We start from the raw sequence: 26,888 nt of genomic DNA, 5'->3' as shown, positions 1-26,888 counted from the left end.
AAGGACAATAATATAGCAAAGTTTTTGTTTTATGAATTAATTAATGCAGGAATTTCAGCACCTTTAGAAAGGAACAGCCGCCAGTCAAACAGAGCCATACAATATCAAATCATGAAACACTGACTGACATCAAAAAGAGCTGGAAAGCATTAACTGCAGTAACACAAAGTTAATTTGCATTGAACAAATAAATATAAGAATAATAACATTGTGGCTAGTAGAAAAACTCTTGCTAGTTTGATATCCTTACACTTGAGTTATTCAGCTAAATAAAATATTTTGTGGGAATTTACTTCCCTCTGTCACCTACTGAAGCGGCGGCAGAAAAATACATAAAAAGGATATTTGTCCTCTTAATCATTTTTTTTAACTTTATGTTTCTATTTTTATGACTTAAAAAAGACATTCTCATTCTACAACTGTTATTTAATTCTGAATTAAATATATTTTGGTGTATTTATAATAATTATCTCATGTGTAGATATGTTTTTTTATATATATATATATATAATATATGATGTCTAAGCCACATAATTTGCCTGGATCCCTTGAACCAAGGATGAAGATATGACTTAGGCTTGTGAACTGAAAATATTCACACAGAAGACAATGTTCATCTGAGGACAGTCATACAAAGACAGCATGTCTTTCAGTATGTTGATAAATCGAGTCAGGAACTGTTTAAACCACTTGGCCTACAGTACTGCATAGACGTGTCTGAGACTGACATCTAGTGGACATTTTATGATCTGTGACTTCATGATCAGACGTTTGCACACTTCACTCAAACACAGAACCAGGAAACAGGAATCACATGAGTTCAGGGAAACTGAAAGTCACGTGTATATGAGCTGTTGTGTGTTCGTGTCGATCTGTATTTATGCAGTAAAATGGCAGAAGCCAGATTTTCTCAGGAGGAGTTCATGTGTCCAGTGTGTCTGGATCTCCTGAATGATCCAGTGACCACTTCCTGTGGACACAGTTACTGTAAGATCTGTATTAAAGGCTGCTGGGATCAGGAGGATCAGAAGAGAGACTACAGCTGCCCTCAGTGCAGACAGACCTTCAGTCAAAGACCTGCTTTAGCTAAAAACACCCTTCTGGCTGAAGTAGTGGAAAAACTGAAGAAGACTAAACTTCCTGCTGACTGTTACGCTGGAGATGGAGATGTGCAGTGTGACGTCTGTACTGGAAGAAAACACAAAGCCGTCAAGTCCTGTCTAGTGTGTCTGGAGTCTTACTGTCAAACTCATTTTGACCGTCATGAGGAATTTCACTCACATAAGCCACATAAAGTGACTGATGCCAGTGGACGCCTGCAGGAGATGTTCTGCCCGAAACACGACAAGATCCTTGATGTTTTCTGCCGCACTGATCAGAAGTGTATATGTGTGCTGTGTACGATGGATGAACATAAACACCATGACACTGTATCAGCTGCAGCACAGAGGACAGAGAAACAGGTATGAACTTTGAACTAGACACCGATGAAATAATGCTGACAATATTTATATTGGCACTCATCAGGTAACATCATTCACAATGTGAAGCTTTACATCCGTGTCAGTTTCGCTTCTCTCAGGGGTGTCCAAAGGGCGGCCTGGGGATGAATTTCAAACAGCCTGCAGCGTGTCTATTAAAATATATGTGGCCTGCCACGCATGAATTACAAATAGTGCAGTTTCACAATGTCAACACAAGGTGGCAGTACTAGATTTTTGACCAGGGAAACAGCGCCAAAAGCGGAAGGAAACTGCGCTACTTGTGCGCACTGCGCAGCACACGACTCACAAGCCCACAAATATGTTTACTTGCTGAGTGTCTCGATCACACGCCCACTACACAGCCAGTGAGTAGTGTTTGAGTTCGGCGCAGAGGTCTCCGGTATGAGCTGCAAGTCTCTCTGTGATTTAATTTAGTTGAAAGCCAGTTGAAACAGCGCTGAATCAGGCCCAAACCAGGAGAAACATTGAGCCGATCCAGTTTGAATACTTTTCAACCATCATGGATTTAAACATGATCATAACCGTGGTATTTTGTCAGAAATGTAGGATATCTAATTTTAAATAATTTTTAATGTAGACAATGGACATGTTGTATTAAATGAGTACTAGACTAAAGGATTATTTTTGTGATAAACTTGCAGTTTTGCGCATCTGTATTTATTTTAAATGTGTTTATAGACTAAATACCATAAAGCCATTCTATATAGAAACAATATTTTAATTGTAGAGCGCACGCTACACACCCAGCATAAAACGCAGCTCACCGTCACTAAACATGTAACATTGCAACTTGTAACGTGTAGCGCACTGTAGCCTATATCAGTGGTTCTCAACCTTTTTTCAGTGATGTACCCCCTGTGAAATATTTTACCCCCTAACCAGCGCAACCATAAGTACCCCCTAACCAGCGCAAAGCAATTTTGGTTGAAAAACAAAGACTTAAAACAGAGCACTGTGCCATCAGTGTCTGATTTATCAAACTTTGGAACAGATAACGACATACAAAATTCAAACATTTGAAAAAAAGAAACTATTTCGAACATTTTAAATGATAATAATCCATGACTAAATTTATTGAAAATGTTTCTCATCACTAAAATGTAGTGTTTGAAACTAATGTAGTGAAAACAGTGACCATATTTCTGAAATGGAAACCGGGGACATTTTCTATTTGAGTGGTCAAAATATCACTAAAATCTAATTTGCTATTATATTTTAATTCAAAAACAGGGGCAATACATTTTTGAATGTTTTTGCTGTTGTTGTGGAGTCCCTATATTATTATTAACATTAATAATTATTATGATTTAGTTTGATTAATAGGATTTTTGGTCTGGATTTAATACAATAAAAAACAAAACAATGAAAACAGTTAATAGTAAGCTAACTTAACCATTGTAAATAAGCAGTTCAAAACAATATAGTAACATGACTTAACAAAAACACATTACAAAAATAAAACATAAATATGATAAATAAAACTATTCATCAAATATTGTAACATTTTATAATTGTATTTAAGTTTATACTATATAAATTACTTTTTTTACTTCAAAAGTTTTGTTACATTTATGCTTGAAAATAATTCTTACTATCCTTAATTCGTCTTGTTATTTTGCATTTTAGGATTATTTTAAGGAGAAAGTATATGTATTCTGCACATGTATTGGTTGCAAGTGTAATTGTTTGGGGTTTTTGTTTTGTTCAGATGTGTGGTAATCACTGTGTTGTGACTGCGAAACTTTTGGGGACAAAACAATCCTGCACCCTGTTGAGGCTCTGTTATAAAGCACATACAAACAATATTACTTTAAATTAAAAACGAATAGTTAGAATGTTATTACCTTGAAAGCGATAACGAGGTTTCTTGTGATATTTGATGATAATGGCGCTCTGTCTGCTCTCGACTCGGCACATTCTTCATGAAGTAGTAGCGGCGCGCATGCGACCAAGTAGAGTCAACGTATCTCACAGCGCCATCTGCTGGTGAAAACAATCACTGCACGATTGCTCCTAATGCTGCGTTCACACCAAACGCGAATAGAGCGTCTGGCGTGAGTGATTTCCATGTTAAGTCAATGGAAAGGCGCGTTGACGCGCGTCTGGAGGTCCTGCGGCGCGATAGACGCGTTTCGTTCGGCGCGATGGACGCGATTCCGCCTCATTCGTGCATCATTGAGCGTCTTGAATAATCCTTTTTAAAGGATTTTTGCATGGATGCTACTTTTTAAATATATGTAGGCTATATTTTAAAATCTCACGTACTATATAATTTCATATTAAAGCACAAAAGAAACCCAGAGCATGCAATGTCGTAGTTATGTCGTCAATTAAGTCATGAAGTTACAAAAAAGGCGATTAAAGTGTCACATTTAAGAACAAAAGAAAAAGAGGAAATCAATATTTTTCTACTTTTAAGGATTAATATAACTTTAATTATAGAATTTAGTGTTTGATAACTTTAATAAATTTCTGTATATTTCCAAGACCACTGGTAAATATGATATTTATTATAATGGGTTTTTCTGAAGATTGTTTTAAGTTTACTTAAATTAAAAGTTGTTATTTTTAAGTCTAATAAATATTAAAATAGCTCTCAATTATACTGTAATGTTGAATGGCTATAATTAATGGTTAAATTTGTGAGAGGAAAAAAAGTTTCATAGCGACAGAGACATCAATAGCAATATTGGTATCAGTGAGAATGGCATTCAGTCATAAAAATATGCTATAAATATAAAAAATATACTTTATGTTGTTTATACATTAATTTGGAGATTCAATGTAAAGTTATAGCAATATAAAAGAATACTTAAAAACTAGAAAAGGAACTGGCCCCCAGTGTCCACAGCATCGAATCTGCCCCCCTTTTAAAAAAGTTTGCACACCCCTGGCTTATATGATACTTACACTTGTGTTGTCAAACAGGCCTTATGAATTTAAAATGGTCAATCATCCCTTCAGGAGTTTGATCCTACAGCCATTGGTTAATAATTCTACTGTTACTGGATTCAACTCTTCACATGATGATTTAGTGACATCTCTGTGATTCATTTGTGCTTCAGCACAAGCTGAAGGAGACGCAGAGGTCGGTCCAGCAGAGAATCCGGCAGAGAGAGAAAGATCTTCAGCAGATGAGGGAGGCTGTGCAGTCTCAAAAGGTGAGTCTGGAGAAGAAGAGAAGTTTGAGAAGTCTCAGTCAGGACTCACTGAAGCCACTGTGTGACTGTGATGTGTGTCCTAACAGCGCTCTGCACAGACAGCAGTGGAGGACAGTGAGAGGATCTTCACTGAGCTCATCCACTCCATTGAGAGAAGCCGCTCTGAGGCCACACAGCGGATCAGAGATCAGGAAAAGACTGCAGTGAGTCGAGCTGAAGAACGACTGGAGCGACTGGAGCAGGAGATCAATGATCTGAGGAGGAGAGACGCTGAGCTGGAGCAGCTTTCACACTCACAGGATCACATTCATTTCCTGAAGGTAATAGAAGAACAAGAGACTCATAGAGAAACACTTCATGAGAGCAGAATGAGCCGTCGACTGAAGTGTTGATCTGTGTGTTCGGTTATTATATAATCATCAGTCAGACTGATCATCTTCTTCTGAAAGAGACGCACTTACAAATGCAGTTCAGCCCTGGAAATCTCTTTGGAGAAATTTTTCTGGAAGATATATTGAGCTTCCAGACAGCAACAATTCAAAACTTCACTAATATTTATCTGGTTTTTTTTTTAAATTATTATTATTATTATGGATTACAACAATGAAATCCATGAACTTGAGTTTCTTCTTTACTTATGTTTTTATAATCTTTTGTAATCTTAATCTTTCTCAAACAGAAAGCGAGGCTGTGTATTAGCGAGGCTTCAGCGTATTTAAAACATAAAACTTGACCTTGGGATTGTGTCCTAAGAGTCCTTGTGAATTTCAGAGCCACTAACTGCTCTAAAATTATACAGTGCACAATATAAATGAGTACACCCCCTCTGAACAAAAAAAAAAAAAAGTATTTTCTTAATGATCACTAATACAATTCATGGAAAATGGCAAAATTGAAATGTATTAAAGTATAAATGTATTTATACTTGATAAAACCAGAGAAATATGTCATTAATATCCATAAAATAAGTAAATCAGCCAATTTTGTTTAAATAATTATAATTTTTTTTAAAGGGGTGGTAAAACACATTCTTTTGAAGGCTTGATTGTGTTTGTGGGGTGCACTGTAACGTGTTCATGCTTTTTCTTTTTTTTTTAATTGCATATTTTACCTTTATTCTACACTGCTCTGTCCCACCTTGTAAACCGGTCTGATGGTTTCCGGGTTCTATGAAGCCAGTCCCTCAAAAATACGCAATGGGCTCAGATTGATTAGCTGGCCCAGTGTGTTGTGATTCGCTAACCGCAGTGCACGTTTATCGGAAACGCCACGCCCCTTACCTGGAGGCTGTGCTTTGGTCAGTATTAGAAACAATGGCGTCAATAAAACCATACCAATTTGAGCCCGAATCAGACCCAGAACATTTTAGTGAAGATGATCGAGCAGAACCTGTTCAGTCCTCAAGAGTAAAGACTGCGGATCTATAATGATCGCTACTGAATGGCACTTTTGTATTTTTAGAACGATTATAGCCAAATATCTGTCGCAAGAACTATTAACCCTAAACGAACACTAAACACTGGCTTTACTAGTAGCCAAATCACACACAAAACCATGTTTAGCATGCCTGTAGATAAATAATACATAAAAGCTCTAATCAAAGAATCATTTACACTAATGCCAAGTTCGCTGTTGAGATTTTAACGTTAGTGTTTGTAACGTTAGGTGTTCGTCGGATAACGTTAAGTATGAATGAGCATTTAACAGACTGGTTTGCAGAACAGCGCTGTCATCTGTTTACTTCCTTGCTACAACGTACAATTAACGTATTACAGGAAAACACATCGATGAAAAATAAATCAGACTTACAGGTTGTGGCCCGTAAACAGCTTCTGTTTGTAAATCCAGCTTTCAGGACAAGCCGTGGTGCAAATCCTGCATTGAACTCGCGAAGATTGTGGAAGTTTTCCTCCGTGAAATGTGCAGCGGGAGCCCCGCACGCGTCGTCCATCCACACACTGGCCGTGTTTGTCTCGCGCAGCTGACGTTGTGCAAATCCTGCATTGAACTCGCGAAGATTGTGGATGTTTTCCTCCGTGAAATGTGCAGCGGGAGGCGCGCCCGTCGTGCATCCACACACTGGCAGTGTTTGTCTCGCTGAACTGCTCATGAATTGCAACGGATGAATATTGTCCATTATGTCACATTTTCCAGTCTTCTCCTCCGACCCTGTCTGTCTCGTGCTTTATGATGGGCAGCATATATCTGAGACCTGTTCCCCTCTGTCTCAAACACACATGCATATAACATGCTGTATGTTAAATGCCCATCCCCAGACCTGCAATCCGGATGAAAATAACAGTGTTTCGTCGGCATTGCAGCAACACCACTCCTGCCTATACCACTATACCACAACAACATGGCCTCACCCCCCCTTATTTAATATTCACGGAGGAGGGGTTTATGTAAATATTGAGGCTGGTGATGTCACCAACCCTGGAGGAATGTCTGTAGTCGCCTAGCGGCCGTTTGCTGTAGTCCTTAGAAATGGATTTCTTTAAAAGCAAATATCTCCCTTTGCTTTAAACTTTGAACGTTGTAACTTTGCAGATGTTGTTAATACTCAAGCAGCAACATTACACGCTAGCTAAAGTTAGAATAGTGAAATCGTGGTTTACCACCCCTTTAATATTATAGTACTTAGAATGGGCGGCAGTGGCTCAGTGGTTCATGTAGGTTGTCTACAAACCGGAAGGTTGGTGGTTCGATCCCCGGTTCCACCTGACCAAGTGTCGAGGTGTCCATGAGCAAGACACCTAACCCCAGCTGCTCCCGACGAGCTGGATGGCACCTTGCATGGCTGACACCGCCGTCGGTGTGTGAATGAGTTTATGAATGGGTGAATGTGAGGCAAATGTAAAGCACTTTGGATGGCCATAGGTCTGTTGAAAGAGCTATATAAATGCAGTCCATTTAGTATGTCCTCCAGAATGTTAAGTATCTGCTCTGATTGCTTCTTGGCATGGAGAGTACAAGTTCATGATAAATTGTCACTCCTGGATGATGACCTCCTTAAATGCCCTGGGGCCGTATTCACTAAACATCTTAAGGCTAAAAGTAGCTCCTAACTTGCCGATTTAGGAGAAACTCTTAAAAATAATGGGTGTGTCAGTCCTAATTTTAGGACTACAAAATTTTAGCTCGAAGAGTATTTCACAAAGCATTTTAGCGCTAAAATTAGCTCCTAAATCTTAGGAGTAGTCAAGAAGACTCCTAAGTCAAAGACCAAATCACAAACAATCATAATGACTGTAGGGCTGGACAAGAATATTTGAATTCGATGGGTTGGTATTCCATTTTCAAATTTGAATTTTCGTGTTTTGTTTTTTTTCGCACACACCTGGCATCCCCCTCGAAACGAATCTCATTCGCGCATGCATATTTTTACACTATAAAATCTGGCGAAGTACAATACTTTTTTTTTTTTAATGTTTTTTAATTCATTTATAGCCTAGCAGTTTTTAATAGGATGGACAGTTTCTTAGTGTTCCCTGCAACGGAGTATTCTCTGTCTAGAGCGCACAACCGCATGAGCTTATATGAAAGAAGCACATGCCTCTGGTTGCATTTTGGATTAAGCTGCATTGGTTTGACATTGTGGAAAATAGAATAAAAGAATCAAAATGTATTAGCCTTTTTACCCGTTAGGAATGTGACGGTGAGAATTTTTCCTGACCGTCACATTACAGTGCTTGTGCACAAAGCGGCTGTGAACAAATGCAGCCGTGTGCAGTTTACTTTCGGTGTGCCAATTCGGGGTCGGGTTGCTTGAATTGTGGGTTCTTTAGCCTATTATTCTTAAGGAAAAAAACAACAACAAAATAGTACAATGACAAACTCCCTTAAATAGGCGCTTTTATATTTTGCTTAGAAACCAAATCTTCTGCGATCATCTTGTCATTCAGCTCCTCGCTCTCACAATGAATGCCATCAATAGGTTACTGTTGTAACCCCAGTTCTCTGAAGCATTCGGGGGAGAGATCCACCTATGGGACCTGACCTCTGCAGAAGCATCCAATTGCACCAAGTCTGGCAAGACAGGCAGGAGCACACAGCCAATGCCCGGTAAGGCACCACCCCTTACTTGTGGGCATATAAAGCCTGTACGCGGTACTGTTCATCAGTAAGTATATTCACTTGTCATGCAGCAAGTGGGGCAAGGCTGGTAGATCTCTCCACTCGATGTTTCAAAGAACTGGGGTTGCGACAGTAACCTCTTGTTCTCTTTCATCATCGACGCATCCGTCGTCACAACTTTCCGCAACATAACCGTCCCCAGAGGGGGTCCCTGTGCATAAAAGTCCACGCTCTTCCAGTGGCGTAGAGCTGCGGCAACTGTTACAGAGTGACAAAGATCGTGTAACGGGGTGAAATGTAGTGACACAACCCTTTTCATGAACGCCCTCATCCTCAGGAGTCCTAGTGGTAAAACCTGGATAGATGAAGCCTTAAGACCCTGAGACATGTGCGATATTGCACCTTCGCCCCCTCTCTGAACTGTGACAGACAGTTCATCAGAGAGAGAACGCGCTCTTGAGAGAAACGTGCTCGCATGGAGACTGAGTTCAGCTCCAGGCCCAGGAAGATCACATTCTGGCTGGGAGTGAAATTGATTTTGTTCACATTAACCCTGAAGCCAAGAGATGTGATGTGCGCGAGCACACGGCAGGTGTCCTGCAACTTTTTCCTTCAAATCGGCTATTATGAGCCAATCATCTATGTATGTCAAAGTCCGTAGACCAGACATTGTCAGGGGAGTCAAGCCCGCTTCCGCGCACAGACAGAAGGTCAGAGGGCTTAGAGTGAGGCCAAAGGGGATGCCATGGGAGGGGGGGCACCCTCCAGAAGAGACCCTCCGTCTTTTGGACAGGGGCTCTGGGGCAGGAAGAGCGACCAAAAAGCTTGTCGCTCCAGAACGTGGACCCAAAGCCCCCATCGGCCAAACATCAGGCAGGCCGCTTGCGTTTAGAGTCGGTGGGGGTATAGTTTGGGGGTTTTCCCGCAGAGGCAGGAGTAGGTTTCCCCCAGGGCTTAACAGAGGGTGGGTTGCTCTGCCGTGACGGGGGCTTGTTGCAGGGCCTTTCCTTTCCTTGATGAAAGTTAGACACAGGGCCAGTGGGTTTGGCAAGCGCATAAGAACCCGATGGATCTTCTCTGTGGCCCCCCTGTGCCCCCAGGGGCTCCTGGGAGCCTTCCATGACCCTGAACTCCCAGTTGGGGACCCCAAAACGCCAACAGGGTCACCTGTGGGGTCATGGGGTGCTCATCCTGCTAAAATGAGAGAAAAAAGTTAATTTGGGGTTCTTCAGGGGGCGGGCCTTGGGGGCGGGCTGAGCAAGGCATATTAAGTAGCCATGTGTCATTCCTGAGTCAGGACATACGCATATTAAGTAGCCATGTGCTGTAGTACTGTCATGAATGAATGAATAAATGAATGAATGAATTATACCATATGCATCTACAATTGAATTAATTTAAATCATATGATATTTAAAATATATTAAACATTATTATATATAAAAAGTATTTACATTTAAAATATTCATATAATAATAATAATCTATTTATATTTAAACATATTATTTTTGTTTACAACACTCAACGTTTGAATGTTTATGTCAAATTCCATAGCATTTATTGTTTTAACTTTATGCATCAATGTTATTCAGGAGCTTTTATATAGTAAATTGAAAAAATCATACTATATGTAAATAGTTAAATGCATGTTATAATATTAAAAAAAATTATATTCTATCTAAATGTTATTGTATTATATTTAAATAGTATTTTATTAGTATAGTTTGAATGTGAATTACAAAAAATGTCTTGTTCATACCATATGCATAAATTACATTCAGGACCCTTATATTTGAAGTAATTTAAATCATATTTAATGTATAATAAATTATTTTAAAATATGTTAAACCTTTTGTTATGTTTAAATAATATCGTATTGTATGATATTTAAATAGTATTGTATTGCAATGTAATGCAATAAAATTACTAAGGTATTTCAAACCCTTATACATGTCATAATATTGTTATTCAATAGATTTTTTTGAGTCACTCGTTCTTGGTATACTTTAAGTATTGCACACATATCTAATAAAGCAGAAATGTACACAGACATTTGAAAAAGGAAAATGTATATTTATTTATATATATACACATATATGAACTCTAATATATAAATATATATATTTATATATAATTATTTATTCATTCAAAAGAAAATAAAAAATATTTGAAATAACTACATTTAGTAGTAAGTCCTTGCTTATTTTGCATCTCCTCTCTTCACTTCCTCCATCCACTGTGCCACTGTCTTACCAGAAACCTGAGCGCAGAAGTGGACACCCCGGTACTGGCTGTGGCCAAATTCTTTAGTCTTTGGCTGGCCACACTTTTGGCAGATGAACTGCTGAGGTATTTGTCTTTTTCTTGGGTTCAAACCTCGAGCCTCAGCTGCTGCGGCTGCCTCGGCCAACTTCTTTCGCCGCCACGCTGTGGTCCTGGGGACTCTCGTCACATTTGGTGCAGGTGCTCCTTCAACAGGTAGGGGAGCAGGTACGGGCACAGCACCAACAGGCATGGGTGTGGCAAGAGATGCAGAAGCGGCATGTGAGGTAGCAGATGCAGGTACAGATGCAGTGGCAGTGTGGGCTGTGCCTGGAGGGACTTGAGGAGGTGTAGGTGTAGGTGCTGGTGTTGAGCCCACTGGAGGAGGCTGGCCTCGAGAACGTGGTGCTGCCTGTCCGGAAGCATCCTCACGTATTTTAAACACAAAGGATGAGTGTCCGTGCTGGATGGCTTCCGGTAATTTTAGCAGCACCGGCGGGAGCTGTTCAGGGGCCACCAAAGGAGCCGTAAAAGGCTCAATGTCCTGTTGCAACACCTCCCTCTCCTGCTTTTTTGTTTGTGCATTGTGCCTATGTACAGAAAAGACAATAATTAGTACATGTGTGTAAAGATTATTATGGATATGAAAACAGACAATTATGAAAACATGTACAATGAATTACTGAACCTACCACTGGGAGATTGTCAGTTGATTAAGCTCAAAGAGCTTTAATTTAGTTTGAGCCATGATACCGGGGCTGCCCAGGACTACATCACGGATCAGCCTGTAATCCCTCAGGATGGCAGCCCATCGGTTGACCCGGACTCCGGCGACAGTCTGACCGGCCGGGTAAATCCGGCACAGAGCCAGGCAGATGGCTTCCACTATACGGCTTGTGCTTGGCCACTGAGCTGGCCCACCTTCACCAAGGAAGCATCTGCAAAGTGAAAAAGGAGGAAGGTACAGTTAATCAGACTATTATACAGATAGCGGCCAAACAAGTGAATAACAGTGGTTACGAGCAGAGATGTATAAAGTACTAGAGACACATACTTGAGTAAAAGTACAAGTTCCTTATCAAAAAAGTGACTTGAGTAGAAGTTGAAGTGCTCTTTAAGCACCACACTTAAGTAGAAGTACTAAAGTATTCAAAAATTTTTGTACTTAAGTATTGCAAGTAGTTTATTTTAAAATGTACTACTCAAGTACTGAAAGTAAAAGTACAAGTATTGTGTTATGTAGTTATTAAAGAAAGTAGTCAAAAGTTTGAACATCATATTGTTTTTATTATTTCAAATGATTAAGCTAAAGGACAATCACAATGTTGGTAGGTAATTTTTCGACATATTGTCATATAAATAACCTGAAAATACTGTAGTTCATTAAGATTAAATCTTACTATAACCACTCTTACTAAAAAAAATGGGGTAAGCACACTTATATTCTCATTTCAAGAGGTGTTCTGAGTAAATGATTTGTTTGTAACACTTTACAATATGGTTTGATTTGTTAACATTACATTAGTTAAGACTAATAACTAACATGAACTAACCATGATCAATACATTTGTTACTGTATTTATTAATCTTTGTTAATCTTAGTTAATAAAAATACAGCTGTTCATTGTTTGTATATGTTACTTCACAGTGCACATTAACTATGTAAACAAATAGAGAGCAATTTGAGCGCAAGACGCTCGTGTTGTTTTAAAGACAGTGAATGCGCGCTCGCGGGGCTCTCTCGCGCGCTCTTTCTCTCGCGCTCTCGCGCGCGCTCTCTCTCTCTCATGCGCGGTAATGTGGGTTTGGAATGGAATGATTCATTACATTTTTATAATTGTAACGAGTAACGATGCAGCACATAAAAAAAATATCGGAGTAAAAGTATTAAACTCATCGAAAATATGTACTGAAGTACTGAAGTAAAAGTGGAAGTAGGAGAAAAAAATAATACTCTAGTAAAGTACAGATACTGCCTTTTAGTACTTAAGTACAGTAGTGAAGTAGTTCTACTTCGTTACTATACATCTCTGGTTACGAGACTGTTTATGATTATAGCCAAAATATAAAGAACCTTCAAGAGAGTCTAATGATAACTTAGACACAAAGTAAGACAAACACAGAAACCAGTACCTCTTCAGACTATCGGTGCCAGGGGTCACGTTGGTCTTAGAATGGCTGACCTTGAAGCGACCCTTCAATAGTCTGTCACGGTGGCGGGGGGTATAGATGAGAGGGCCCTTGTCATAATCAGAAAGGTTGTTCCAGAGCATGATGATCTCGTTCACCTTACTCTGTGTAACAAACCCCTCTTTTCTCAGGGCAACCAGACTGTCGGCCAGCCTAATGACGTGGTCATAACCAGCTTGGCCATCTGGTCCCACACTCTCCATCTGTACATGAAAAAAAAAGAAAGAATATATTCGATTATAAATGTAAAAAAAAAATAAAAAAAATTAAAGGATTTTTTTTCATGACTGTATATCCACTGTGAGAATCTACAGTCAGCCATTCATTTGTACAAAATAGCAACAACCTCACACAGCATAAAAACTCAGTGTATACAGTGTGTTTATGGGTATTCATTTACCTGGCTCTGAGTGGACGAGGCAGGAGAGGAAGACTCAGCTGCAGACAGACCTGCAGGTTGTTCCTGAAGGGGCTGCAGGACATTGCCCTCGAGCTCCATAAATTCAATGGGCTCATCAAGGCATATGTCCTCAAACCCCTCATCCCCTTCCAAATCACCCTGCAGGTCTTCATCCTGAATCCCATCCGGAATATCAGGATCAGCACCTAAGTCCTCCTGCAACGCTCTGCTGGTTTGGGAATACAAGTATTCCACACCGATGAGCTCTCCTGTAGAAATAGTAGAAATAAAGAGAGTATCACATACATGTTTTTAATAACACACGGGTGAAAAATAGCTAAAGTAAAATGTCTGCATGAACACAATACCTGTGTATTCACCAGGGCTGGTGTAATCCTGAGCCAGCTTCAGACCCAGAAGCTGCTGGCTCAGTGCGTTGCAATACTGGAGCAGCGGGCCGCCATAGCAGATGTCCTGCCTACTGGCGCCTTCAACTGCAGCAGCGCCACGTGCCTCGTTCCACTGCACCAGCCCTTCCAACATGTACATTTGGAAATGCAGAGCATTTGCACTTGTACCTAAAAAACAAATTCAGAAAAGAAAAAAATATATATAGTGGAAACACACACAAATAAACAACAAACTGTATTTTTTGAGTAATGCAAACCTGTCTCCTGGGCCCCCCGAGTGCGGCGACGGCAATGCTTAGCAAGTTCTTTGGGGGTGGGCTGGCCTCCTGTCGACCGCTTGGCCTCCTTCAGCCTGTCCACATCCGAAGCATCCCATTCAAAAATGCAAGCGGTGAGGCGTTTCATGAAGGGGCCATAAAGCGGGTGGCTGTCGGTGGTCACTCCTATTGCAAACCTCCGCATGAAGTGCCACACATCCAGCCTGACGATTAGCCGGTCCCACTCCGTAAACATTGCTGCCGCCTTTCCTTTCCCAGTGGCAGAGCAACAGTCCCGGTCCACGTATAGAACTTGGGGAGGAGCTTCTCCAGCTCTCCGGTAGCGTTCCACGAGTCCGGAGCACATGGGGAGCAGGCCATCACCCTCCGCCTCAGTGAGGACACAGATGAGGACCTGGCCAAACTCGTTGCCCACATCCGTGACCCATGCCGCTGTGCCAGCAGCCTCACCAGCCAGCTTCTTAGTGACCTGAAATGAGATGAAAAGAAGTATTAATATGGAAAGACCCGTCTGTTTACATTGAATTAAATATCATTTTGTGACAGAAAAATCCACAAGAATAAAAAAGTGTGACGCAGCCTACACCAGGCTCTACTAATGGTGATGTTATGAACATGTGTCTTCTTACCTTCTTAGTGGAATCCATCTTCAGGATGGATCCATATACAGAAGTCACCCTTGCCTTTAGTTCCGGCAGCCGTGTCAGTACGTCTTTGGCGTAAACTGACAGCAGCCATGCCGGACAAGGCACAGGTGTCATCTGAGGAAGCTGGGCAGCGAGACTGCTAGGGTCTGTGGCATGGTGGGTGAACTTTCCAATCACAGAGAGATAGTGGGTCGTCTGGGCAATTCACTGCTCCCTGTGCCTGACACACAGGTTTCGGTAAGCCGAAGTCGCACTGTTCCCCAATGAGCGCCCCCGCATCCACCTGACTATCTCCTTATCACAGGACAGCCTGCACGATAAAAAAAAAATAAAAAGCACAGTTCAATATCAGACTAATGAGCATGAGAGACATTGTCATGTTAAAACGTTAAAAAAACAACAAAAAAACCGGTGTACCAACCTGTAGGTCAAAACCGCGGGAAACATTTCCCTGTGGACAGGATCTAGCTGGCTAAGAATATCCTGGGACCAGGCTGCAAGCTTTTTCTGGCACTCAAGGTACTCAGTAGCCATGAAGTACCAGCCACTGATATCCAAGACCCTCCTGACTGTCCTGTACATCCCGCATGCTGTCAGCGGGAAGCCAAGACGGTGACAGTTGGGCTGTAAGCAAAGCAGCCTGTACGACCACAAGCGGTACGGGACCCACAGGCACAGCCTGGCATGATAAAAGGAGTCAGGTGATGAAGGAGGCTGGGAATACAGAGGACGGGGCCCAGGAGGATGCCACCAGAGACGTAAGTTTTTAGTCAGAGCCAGCCTCCCAGACTTGTCTCTGGTGAACAGAGCCTTACTGACCCACAGATGCTGCTCTTTGGGCAGGGTCTGTCTCCAGCCTTCAGGCAGCAGCAGCTGTAAGGGGAAGAAAAAGAAAAATCATGTGGGTCTGTTTTTTCTGATTTTGGCTACCCATCTGAGCATTTTACTTACTTCTTCTGTGGGCAGAGGCTGCTTCGCTGGCGCAGCAGCTCCCATGGCAGAAGGCAGAGGTTCTGGCTGACTGGGTGGTTGTTGAGTCACCACTTTTTGCATGGAAAAGGAAAAAGGAAATTAGATACATAGAAGTGGCACCATCAGTGTTATTTTCTAGTACTACTATTTAACATTAGTATTGTGCAAAAATTATTTTCTAGTACTACTATTTAACATTAGTATTGTGCTAAGATTAGTGATTGCAGCTGTAGCCATCCATTTAATGATTGAAAATGTGAGGACAAAAAGATGATGATAAAAAGATAGATGCTCAAAGCGGAGCAGGTTGGAAAAATGGCAGCCGTGTTGGGGGGAAAAAAAAGCCGGGGAGTGTTAAAAGGTGTCATTCAATTTTATTAAAAGCAGGAAAAAGACCAAAGAAAGCCCCGTTAGCTGGTACGACCAGAAGGTGTAGTACACCTCCTACCTTAACTGTTTCCAAAAACCTCCATCTGAAGGCTGATAATACATAATAACAAAACAGGTTATATAGTGTACATACACGCATAGTATTCTTAAATTCAACCACAGATTTAATCCCACTAAAGAGAAGATAACGCTCACCTGGAACATCTATGTGGGCCGCTGCAGCAAGCAGATCTTCATCTGATGGTTCCAGTGCAGAAGCTGAGCTGGAGGCAGTCACTGTTAATATCAGGATGAACAGTGTTAATTAAGTCGTCGCCTTTATTAACATAATGTTTAACACAATTCAGATTGTTTCAACGAAGGATGCAAAAATTATGCAAAAATCATTAAAGAGACAAATACAAACTCTGCTTTAAAGCACCTCTGAAAAGATTATCATCTCAAGTCTAGTATGGGTTCAGTTCAATAACTGTGTCAAGTTCATGCAAGAATTTTAATTTAACCCTACAAAAACAACACAATGTCATACCTGGAGGCGCTGATTCTGACTGCGTCTCAGCGTCTCGTCTCCGAATGTACTTCTGCAAAAGTTCCATTTTCGTGCCTGGCCTGGCAATCTGTTTTCTCACCCACTTGATGAAGCTGAAATGGAGAGACACAGAATTAGCTCAAGCCCCAACACTACACATTCTCTACTGTCTCTGTTATTGATGTGAACCCATACCCTTTTCTGTCGCGGTCCGTCGCCTCATAAATGTCCTTGAAGGACATGGTGGAAAAGTTGCCAAATCCAACAAGCACCTGGTCTTCCTGGGCTGGTGTACCATGTCCCTCTCTGACCCGGCGCTCGCGGATGGCAGCCACCATTTTTGGAAACAGGCCAGCATACCGCAACAGCGCGTCTTTGTTGCCCATGACGGGAGACTTGGTGGTGTCGCCGCCCTCACGCTCCCGCTGATGCACGGCCAGTACCATGGCTGCGTAACCAACATCGTTGGAGAGCAACCATTTAAAGGTTTTGCCCCGGTACTGACCGAACTGCAGGGCGCTTTCGCTCAGCACCAGCTGGTGATTGGACGCATCACCTCCCGCTGCTGCCACACGAGCAGTGGCCTCCTCCTTGACCCTTGCAGCAGGCCATGAGCGTCCCGGGGTGCGCAGGGGGGCGCCTGGCGTGGGGCCGCCTTCCTAGGAAGACACACCTTAAAAGCCTCGTCCACCTTTTTCTTGTCATCGCATCGTAGTTGCATCAGTGCAACGGCGGGGCCTAAGAGAGCCCTTCCAGGCTGTACCGGGGCGCCTGCGATGTGTCTCTTCTCACTATCCAGGAGGCCCGACAGATTGAGCCAGAGCGTGCGCTCTCCTACCAGAGAAAGCGTCATGGCGCACCCGCAGGTTTGGACGGCTTGACGAGCGTTGCGGAGGACGAGGTTGTTAACCGCGATGATCTCTTTCCATAATGCAGCATAGGGAGATCCCTTCTCCAGCTGTTGGCCCAGGTCGTCCAAAATTTCTGCCTGGTAAGCGGAGAGGAAGGAGGAGACATTCAGGGGCCAAGGCCAAGGACTTATAAGCAGCCTGGTGTACAGAGGCAGAAAAAACGGTCCATCTTTTTACGCCATCCTCCCTGGACTGGGTTGAGGGAGAAGGGTCTGACTGCAGAGCCGCAGAGCCACAGTTTTACCCCAACTACAGTTTTACTCGCGCATGCGCATTTAATCGTGAGAGTTTTATGTCGCCGAGATGCATGTTACAGCACTGGAAGGGAATAATTTCCCTAAGTTTTCAAAATGCTCTTCTTGCACTTATTCATGTCAGAGGTTAGGGACAACAAAAATGCTAGCGTGTCATCCTTTTATAACCCTGAAATTTGAATTTTTTTATTTTTTATTTTTTGTATAATTACGCTTGTATAATTTTATAGTGATCAATGGTAATGGTAAAATAATGGTATGTTTAAAATGTAAATTGTAAATTTAATAAATAATAAATAAATGTAAATTAAATTGTATTCTGGGTTATGTCCCCAAGAAATTAATAATATGCTCACACTTTCAGCCTGTTTGAAATTCAGTTTTATTTGTGTTCAAATATATGCATTTACCCCAGGCAGAAATAATCAACTTGAGGAATTAATTACCCTTTGAATGTCTATTCGAAAGTTTGTTTCTTATACCAGGGTTTGAAATATAAAGTGTGTTTATTATACCAGACTGTTCGTTTTTGGAGGGAAAACGTAAAAGATTAAAGTGTTCATGACACAAGCATTGTTTTATTTCAGTAAAGGAGCCTGAAGGCCTGCTAGCTACAGCATATGCAAAAAATAACAGCAGAAGCAACAGTAACCATCAGATAGTTTTGGGACAGAACAGTAGTGAAACTGCGCATGCGCGGGCAAAATTGCTGGGGTGAAACTGCTGCTGGGGTAAAACTGTGGCTCTGCGGCTCTGCAGACAGATATTATTGGGTTTAGGTGCCTGGCGATCGAGGGCTCAATAGCAGGTGGTTCGCCCATGCAGAGAGAGCCAGCCCTATTCGGACCAGCTCTAAATGACTGTTGCGGACATTTATCCCTTTCTCTCTTCCACTTCGCTTCCTGTCTACTCACTGTCCTATCATAAAAAAGGCAAAAATGTCAAAAAATTATATTTAATAAATAAATTAAAAAGGAAATAATATCTGATTACTTGTGGCAGTTGTTTCACGAGTTTACACTTACAAATGATCGGATAGAGTAAAATAAGCCTATTTGGCTGCTGTCCTAGGGGATTGTGGGCTCCGAGCTCGGAATTTTTCATCAAATCACTGACAGAGACCCCTCCACTATCTGCCAATCACTGTGGTCATAGTTAGTAAGCGTGATTACATCATCCATAGCAACGAGGTCAACCCCACCCTTATCTAAGACTTATCTTTGTTCCTTAGTAAAAGTTGGTCTCTGCAGCTTTGTGAATAGGTTTTAAGCGAAAACTCTGAACTAAGAACTTTTACTGGTAAGATAACTATTAGTGGTAAGATAAAGTGTTTCTCTACTCATCTCTACAGAATCCCCACAGGTGTTTAAGAGTGTTAAGACTGGGTTAAATACATGTCCACAGAAGGGTTTTCACCGTGGGAGAATGCATATCGTCATTGTCACATTGAAAAAATACCCAACAACGCAGGGAATGAGGAGAGGGTATCATGTTTCACGTTTTTGTATTACATCACACATTGGTGGGTGAAATCATGACAGTATTAAAGGGTTAGTTCACCCAAAAATGAAAATTCTGTCATTAATTACTTACCCCCATGTCGTTGGACACCCGTAAGACCTCCGTTCATCTTCGGAACAGAAATGAAGATATTTTAGTTGAAATCTGATGGCTCTGAAAGGCCTCCATTGGCACAATGGCACGGTTCACTATCAAGACCCTTAAAAGGTACTAAAGACGTCGTAACAAAGTCCATCTCACTACAGTGGTTCTAAAATAACTTTATGAATCTGTGATAATAGTTTTTGTGCGCAAAAAAACCCTAAATAACGACTTACATAGTGATGACGATTTCAAAACACGGCATCATGAAGCTTCGAAGCGTTATGAATCAGCGAGCCGAATCATGATTCGGATCGCGTATAAAACCGCCAAACTGCTGAAATTTGGCGATTCAAACCGCTTTAATAAAGCACAACTATCTCACACCTTCAGCATTCATACATCCCTATATAAAAGCTTTACTAATCACTGAACTTCACTGTGGGAACCTTTTCACTGTACTCCTCCTCTAGCAACACCAGAACATTTTAGATGCTGTTAGATCCAAAATGATTGATTTGGTCCCCTGAGACCAGAGCATAGATTCCCAGAAGTCTATATTATACAAGTCAATGATTTGGCAATCCTCTTGTACTGTCCTCTTTTGTGCTAAGAAATAAGTCTCCTGACAGTTCTCTCCTAAGTGGTTCAATTGTTGTCAACATTAAGTCTGAGAATGATTCAGAGGGCTATATAACACTTTTAATGGTCAAGAAATGACTTCTCTTTGTTTTGGTTCAACATACTTACCAGTTGATCTAGAATTGCCTTAAAACTAAATATGTTTCTGGTGTAAGTTTACTTAGTAACTTTCAGGAGGGTGTACTTATTTATGCAACAACATTTTATCACGTTGATAAGAATCTTATTTTCCTGAATAATTTGAATATGCTTCTTTGGTAATTGGTCAATCAGACTTCCTGGGACATACTGTATCTCTAAAGAACTCTAACATGTCTTCTAAGTCAAGAGTATTTGCTTAATTTGTTATGTTTCTGAATTTCTATGCTGTGCACTGTAAATAATGGTCAATCTACTAATTTCCTTTTAACTGCTTTTCCTGATCAAATCTTCTCAAACCTGCCATGTGACGCCATTGATGCGCTTGATCTGTTACATTTATGTCATTGCAAGAGGTTTGATCAATTGTTTTCCTAGAAAGTTTACATATAGTATACGTGTCAAACGTTAGATCTTATAGCTATATTATGATATAATGAATATGAGAAGACTTAAGCTGATGCTGTGAAAGTGTTTGGATTGAGGAGTTACTAAAGATCAAATCTGACAGTAGTGCAGGTTATTGGCTGAAGTGTGGAGGTGATGAGCTTTGATTTCTCTTTTATGTAGAGTTTCCAGTCTCTCTCAGCTCCTCTTGAATCTACAGACGTAAATGACAATCCCTTCGGTTCTCCCTCCTCTTTTGATGGCGTGAGAGAATCTGTCCGTCAGCTAAAGGACAAACTGGAGGATTTCTGCAAAGAGGAGCTGAAGAAGATCTCTGACAGAGGTAAAGTCCTGGAGATTCACCCGCTCTCAGAAGTGATCCTCCATCATCTCATATCATGTAGAAGATCATGTTAGAAATGTCTTAGGAACGGATGCAGGGATCATTTTCTCTTGACATGATAATCACACTCTTCATGTCTGTTGATTTCCACAGACATTGTTCCCAGGACAAGGAAAGACTTCCTACAATGTAAGTCACTAAGAAAAGAAGCAGAAAAACTCACTGAGTGTGTTCATGATCTTCCTGGAGAAGGAGAAAGAAAACATGACAGAAGAGTTTTAGAGTTGATCGTGTAAATGATGATTAAACAACACTGAGACACTGCTGATATATTGAACATGAAGAGTTTAGCTCCATTAAAAGATCAGATTCTTAATTCCTAATTTTGATGTGTTTTCTCTTCATCAGATTCCCATCAGTCCACTCTGCTTCTGAACACATTGAACAAACTCCTCCGTCTGTCTGAGAGAAACAGCGTGATTACATTCACTCTCACAGAGCAGCCATTTCCTGATCATCCAGACAGATTTGATGGATATAATCGTCAGGTGCTGTGTAGAGAGAGTGTGTGTGGACGCTGTTACTGGGAGATTGAGTGGTGTGGCGAAATGTTTGGTGTGATAATATCAGTGTCATATAATTGCATCAGCAGGAAGGGAGGGGGTAAAGAGTGTGTGTTTGGATCTAATGATCAATCCTGGAGTTTGATCTGCTCTTCCTCCAGTTACTCATTCAGACACAATGACATAGAGACTAAACTTCCAGTAAAGCCCATCAGCCGTAGAATAGGAGTGTATGTGGATCACAGTGCAGGAACTATGTCCTTCTACAGCGTCTCTGACACAATGAGCCTCATCCACACAGTCCAGACCACATTCACTCAACCGCTCTATCCTGGGTTTGGTGTTGGTCCTGGATCATCAGTGAAACTGATGATAAATCAGAATAGTGCATCAGTTGAATGAATGAATGAATCAGTTGATGAATCAGAATAGATTGTAGAGAGATTCTACCGATAATACTTACATTCACTCATTCATTACATTAACCCCCTCGAGTCGGCGGTCGCGCCGGCGCGATCGGCTCACTTTTTTTCTTATCAGTGCCAAAGAGACTCAAATAACTTTTTATCATTCGTTTTTATCGTTTTTTATCATTCATGCAAGTGTTATACATCATTATATTCTGCTAAGTCTCTATTTTCATTTGTGTACAGTAACAATAAAAACAAATTGTTGTGCTTTTTGCAAAATAAGGGAAACAAACATGATTCGTGATCTTCAGCTTCTCTCTCAATGATGTCTAATCTGATTCTCTTCAGAAAATGATCTGTAGCTTTGTGAAACCTTGACACACAAACATGAGACATAACGTAAAGAAACGTTGAAATGTCAGGTTTTAAAGGTCCCGTTTTTCGTGTTTTTTTGAAGCTTTGATTGTGTTTACAGTGTGCAATATAACATGTGTTCATGTTTCATGTGTAAAAAAACAGTATTTTTCACACAATTTACTTATCTGTATACCGCTGTTTTCACTGTCCTCAAAACGGCCTGAGAATTTCCTCGTTCTATGAAGTCCCTCCTTCAGAAATACGTAACAAGTTCTGATTGTGCCAGCGGTTCCCGTGTTGTGATTCGACAGCAGCTTAGGGCACGCAGAGCGCACGTTGCCCGGAAAGGTCACGCCTCTTACCATAACGGGGAGATGAACGCGCTCAAACTACAGCCCCTGAAGGCCAAACAAAGGTGATTTGACTCCGGGATGAAAATAACAGCGTCTGAACGACATGGAGACAAATGCAAACGCCACCGAACTGAACGCAACACATCCTCTTCTCCACGAGGGAGCAACAAGACCACGCCCCCTTTTTCGCGTATTCTTGTGGGCGGAGGTTAGTCGACAAACTGCTCTACTGACGTAATTAAAGCAGGATGTACAGGGATGTAGTCCAAACTGGCCGTTCGCTGTAGGCTTTGAAAGGGAACTTCTGTTAAATAAAATATCTCGCTTGGCATTGAACTTTGAGCTTTATAATTTTACAGGTATTATTTATGCTCTAACAGCAACATTACACACTAACTAAAGTTTGAAAAATGGGATCACGAAGAACAGGACCTTTAAATCATGTGAATCAAAACGAAAACAAATATTCTGTGTTTATGTAATCTGTGTGAAAAGTGGGAGATATCAGTCGACTCATTATTCGCTAATGCAGCCACGCCCACGGACCGCGCGCTCATTCAGATTGAAATACAGATGATCCATGCGTCGACACCCAGACACACATCCACTCATGCAAACACAACTAGTGAAGCAATGGTTCAGATACATCGCTTTGAGTAATAATCCTGGAATAATTATCCTCACGGAAAGCTGATTCAGAGCTCATTGTGGTAGGCTAAGTTTATTCTGTTAGCATTTGTGAATATGAAACGCAAAAAGACAGTTTAAATGTAAATCCTGATGCAACATGGCAAGACTGTTTAGACAAGATTTATTTGGCCTGTTTTCGTTTTGTATAAATTGTATCTTAATTTGAATCAATGTTTTTGATATAGTTGCTTCTTATTTTATAAGAAGTCAATATAACAGACAATAGCCTTAGCGCTGCATTGCACGGGTCTCATAAATGAACTTAAGATTAAACTTAAGATAAAGAGTATTAATTGCCTTTTTTACAGTGAATTTCGTTTTGTATAAATTGTATCTTAATTTTAATCAATGTTTTTAAAACGAATTTTGCTTCATATTGATGTTTAAATATTATACCCTATGTTGTTGTTGTTGTTTTTTTAGAAAGTTAATTGCTTTCTTTAAACTGAATTTCGTTTTGTATAAATTGTATCTTAATATTAATCAATGTTTTTAAAGCGAATTTTGCTTCATATTGATGTTTAAATATTATAGGGGAGAACCGGGGCGAAAGTAACTCGGGACGAAAGTAACAAAGCGATTTTCTCAGAGCCCTGACTACATTTGCATTCCAAGCTATGACAGCACGTTCAGCACACAACCCTTGACGGATCTGCCAAATATCATGTGATTCCGTCATCGTTTCCCGCGGTTAGGTCCGAAATGCAATTTTCAAGTACGGCAAGTAAATTATATATATATATATATATATATATATATATATATATATATATATATATATATATATATATATATATATATATATATATATATATATATATATATATATATATATATATATATATATATATATATAATGCATATTATGCTAATTTAATTTTCATATTGTTCATACTGTTGAAGAAAAATCTTATCACATTGATTGACATTGCAAATAATTTAAAAAAATATTCTAAACAATTCAAGTTTGTACTGTCAGGTTACATTTGAAACATTTGATGAACTTTAACATTTAAAATGAAAATGTAATTTAATAATTTTTAAGCTTGTATTTTTGTGTTACTTTTGACCCACCTATGTATTACTTTCGTCCCACCTGATGGGGTCAAAAGTAACAATGTGCAGCTTATGTTCAAAGTGAAATTATACTGTAGTCATTCTACATTTGAACAAAATATATTGCTATTGATAGACCACACTTGTGAGTTATTGACCACAGCAAAAATATATCTCGGTCTAAAACATTCAATCTTTTCAACAACAATCTTTTAAAATTACGTTTTTCTGAAAAATTGTACTTTCGTCCCTGCTCTCCCCTACCCTATGTTGTTGTTTTTTTGTTTGTTTTTTAGAAAGTTAAGCCAATGTTCAGTGTCACAATATTACTGTTTTTTTTTAGCTCTTCTTTCAAAAACATTTCTGATTGAAATCTTGTTTCTTTTTTGGCAGATAATTTAGCTTGCTTTAAGTAAAAAACATTTAGATTTTTTGTAATTACACTTTTGCCATTAATATGTTTATAAGCAACTGAAAAATGCACAAATGTCCGAGCATGTCAAAACTTCTAAAGGGCCCCAAAACAGCTCAGACTCCTAGGGGTTAATATGTATAAAATACTGATTTCATGCTTTTTGGTAATACTTATGACACTAAGAATGTGGAATTAGAAATATCTCAGCATCATTTTTCTTCAATTGAAAGAACAGTTGAATTTGTGTACTGATTAAACAATCGTTTGCAATTTAATTTTTTTCTTATCAGTGCCAAAGAGACGCAAATAACTTGATTTTTATCAGTCAGGCCAGTGTATACATCATTATAATCTGTTAAGTATTTACCTTGTGTATACTTACAATCAAAACTAAATGTTGTGCTTTTTGCAAAATAAAGAAAACAAATCTGAAGTCTAATCTGATTCTCTTCAGAAAATTAACTGTAACTTAGTGAATACTTGTTACACAAACATGAGACATATCTAAAGAAAGATATAAATGTCAGGTTTTAAATAATGGATATCAAACAGAAAACAAATAATCTCTGTGTATGTAATCTGTTTGAAAAGAGAGAGATGTCTGTTGTTTGTGAGTGCCTTCATTATCTGCTAATGCTTCTACGCCCACAGAGCGCACGTTCTTTTAAGATTCAAATACTGATGCGATCCATTAGAACGCCCACATCAACTCAAATAAACACATCAAGATTAGAGGAGGTACTTTACATCGTTATGAGACGTGGTGAGGAATAATCCTGAAATAGTTTACCTCAGAAGAAAAGCCATTTATTTCTAAGAGCAACGGATTCAGCTGATGATTGTGTGGTAAGCTCATTCTGATAAATGAGTATTAAACCGCAAAAAGACAGTTGAAATATGTAAAATAGCCTAGTCCAGTGGTTCTCAAACTTTTTATACCAAGTACCACCTCAGAAAATATTTGTCTCTCCAAGTACCACCATAATGACCAACATTAAAATACAGTAGGCCTAACTATTCAGCTACAGCTCTGCACAGTTAAAAAACAAGGCAGTTTATTCCTAATAGGAATATTTTTTGTTGTCAGCCAATTTAACATTGTAAATACAGTTTGTACATTAACACTGCACTGTGCTTACATACAGGTAAATGTAGGGCTGGGCACCGAACGGCGATACTTTTATGGTATCGAACGAAAAACTGTGATACTATGAGTATCGAAAAAGGATTTATCTTTCGGTGCCAAATTTCGGTTCCAAAAGCCAAGCGGCTTTTATACACTTATAAAAGTGGATGCAGAGTCAGCAAAGTGCAACATATGCGATAAGTATTGCAACCAAAGGCGCAAAAGGAAAACTTTCTGTGAGACGTAAGTTCACCAACAGCGCGAGTGAATCACCGCGTGCGCGCGCTCTCTCTCTCCCTTTCAAAATGCTCAAATGGCTTCACATCACAGAGCTGGAGCATTTTGGCAAGAAGTATTGCATGGGCTGCGAAGACTTCGGCACCTCAGTGAAGCGCTCAGCGAAGCCACTCACCACAGGGCCGAAGAGACCAGTGGTAGAAATGGGTCAAGAAAAGCGGTCTTTTCTGCATCCTTGATCTCCGTCAACTTGAGCCACAGGTGGCGCTCAAGCATTACCAGGCTAGCCATGCTCCTTCCAATAGCCTGTGCGGTGGTCTTAGTGGTGCGCAGGGCCAGGTCAGTGGTGCTGCGCAGGTCACAGAAGGCTGTTCAGAACATTCACAAGGCGGCTTCGGGTGGGCTCTGCTGGCGGTGACCAGTCGAGACCAAGCTCTTCGACAGCCTTGGCGAGAACGCAGAGAAGTTCGGCGTCTGTGCTCGCCCTTGTGTCAGCCCTGCCGGTCTGAGGTGGGGGGACGGGGTCATCGATGGAGCCTGACCAATCCTCGCCTTCAGACGCCGGCAATGACAGGTTCATCAT

At 40.5% G+C, this 26,888-nt stretch overlaps 1 protein-coding gene across 1 annotated transcript; it reads left to right on the top strand.

The window, feature by feature from the left end:
* The first annotated feature begins 786 nt into the window (after nt 1-786).
* On the top strand, nt 787-23,971 carry LOC307136631 (tripartite motif-containing protein 16-like). Its single transcript, XM_079833825.1, has 6 exons — nt 787-1,463; nt 4,571-4,666; nt 4,753-4,986; nt 20,939-21,098; nt 21,252-21,287; nt 21,507-23,971. Exons 1-6 carry the CDS (start codon nt 891-893, stop codon nt 22,061-22,063), a joined length of 1,656 nt encoding a protein of 551 aa, XP_079689951.1. The 5' UTR covers nt 787-890; the 3' UTR covers nt 22,064-23,971.
* Nucleotides 23,972-26,888: the final 2,917 nt, after the last annotated feature.

The sequence above is a fragment of the Gobio gobio genome (genome assembly GCF_949357685.1).
Source record: "Gobio gobio genome assembly, chromosome: 13".
NCBI lineage: Eukaryota > Metazoa > Chordata > Actinopteri > Cypriniformes > Gobionidae > Gobio > Gobio gobio.
The sequence above is the reverse complement of the archived record's forward strand: the minus strand, read 5'-3'. Positions and strand labels throughout refer to the sequence as shown.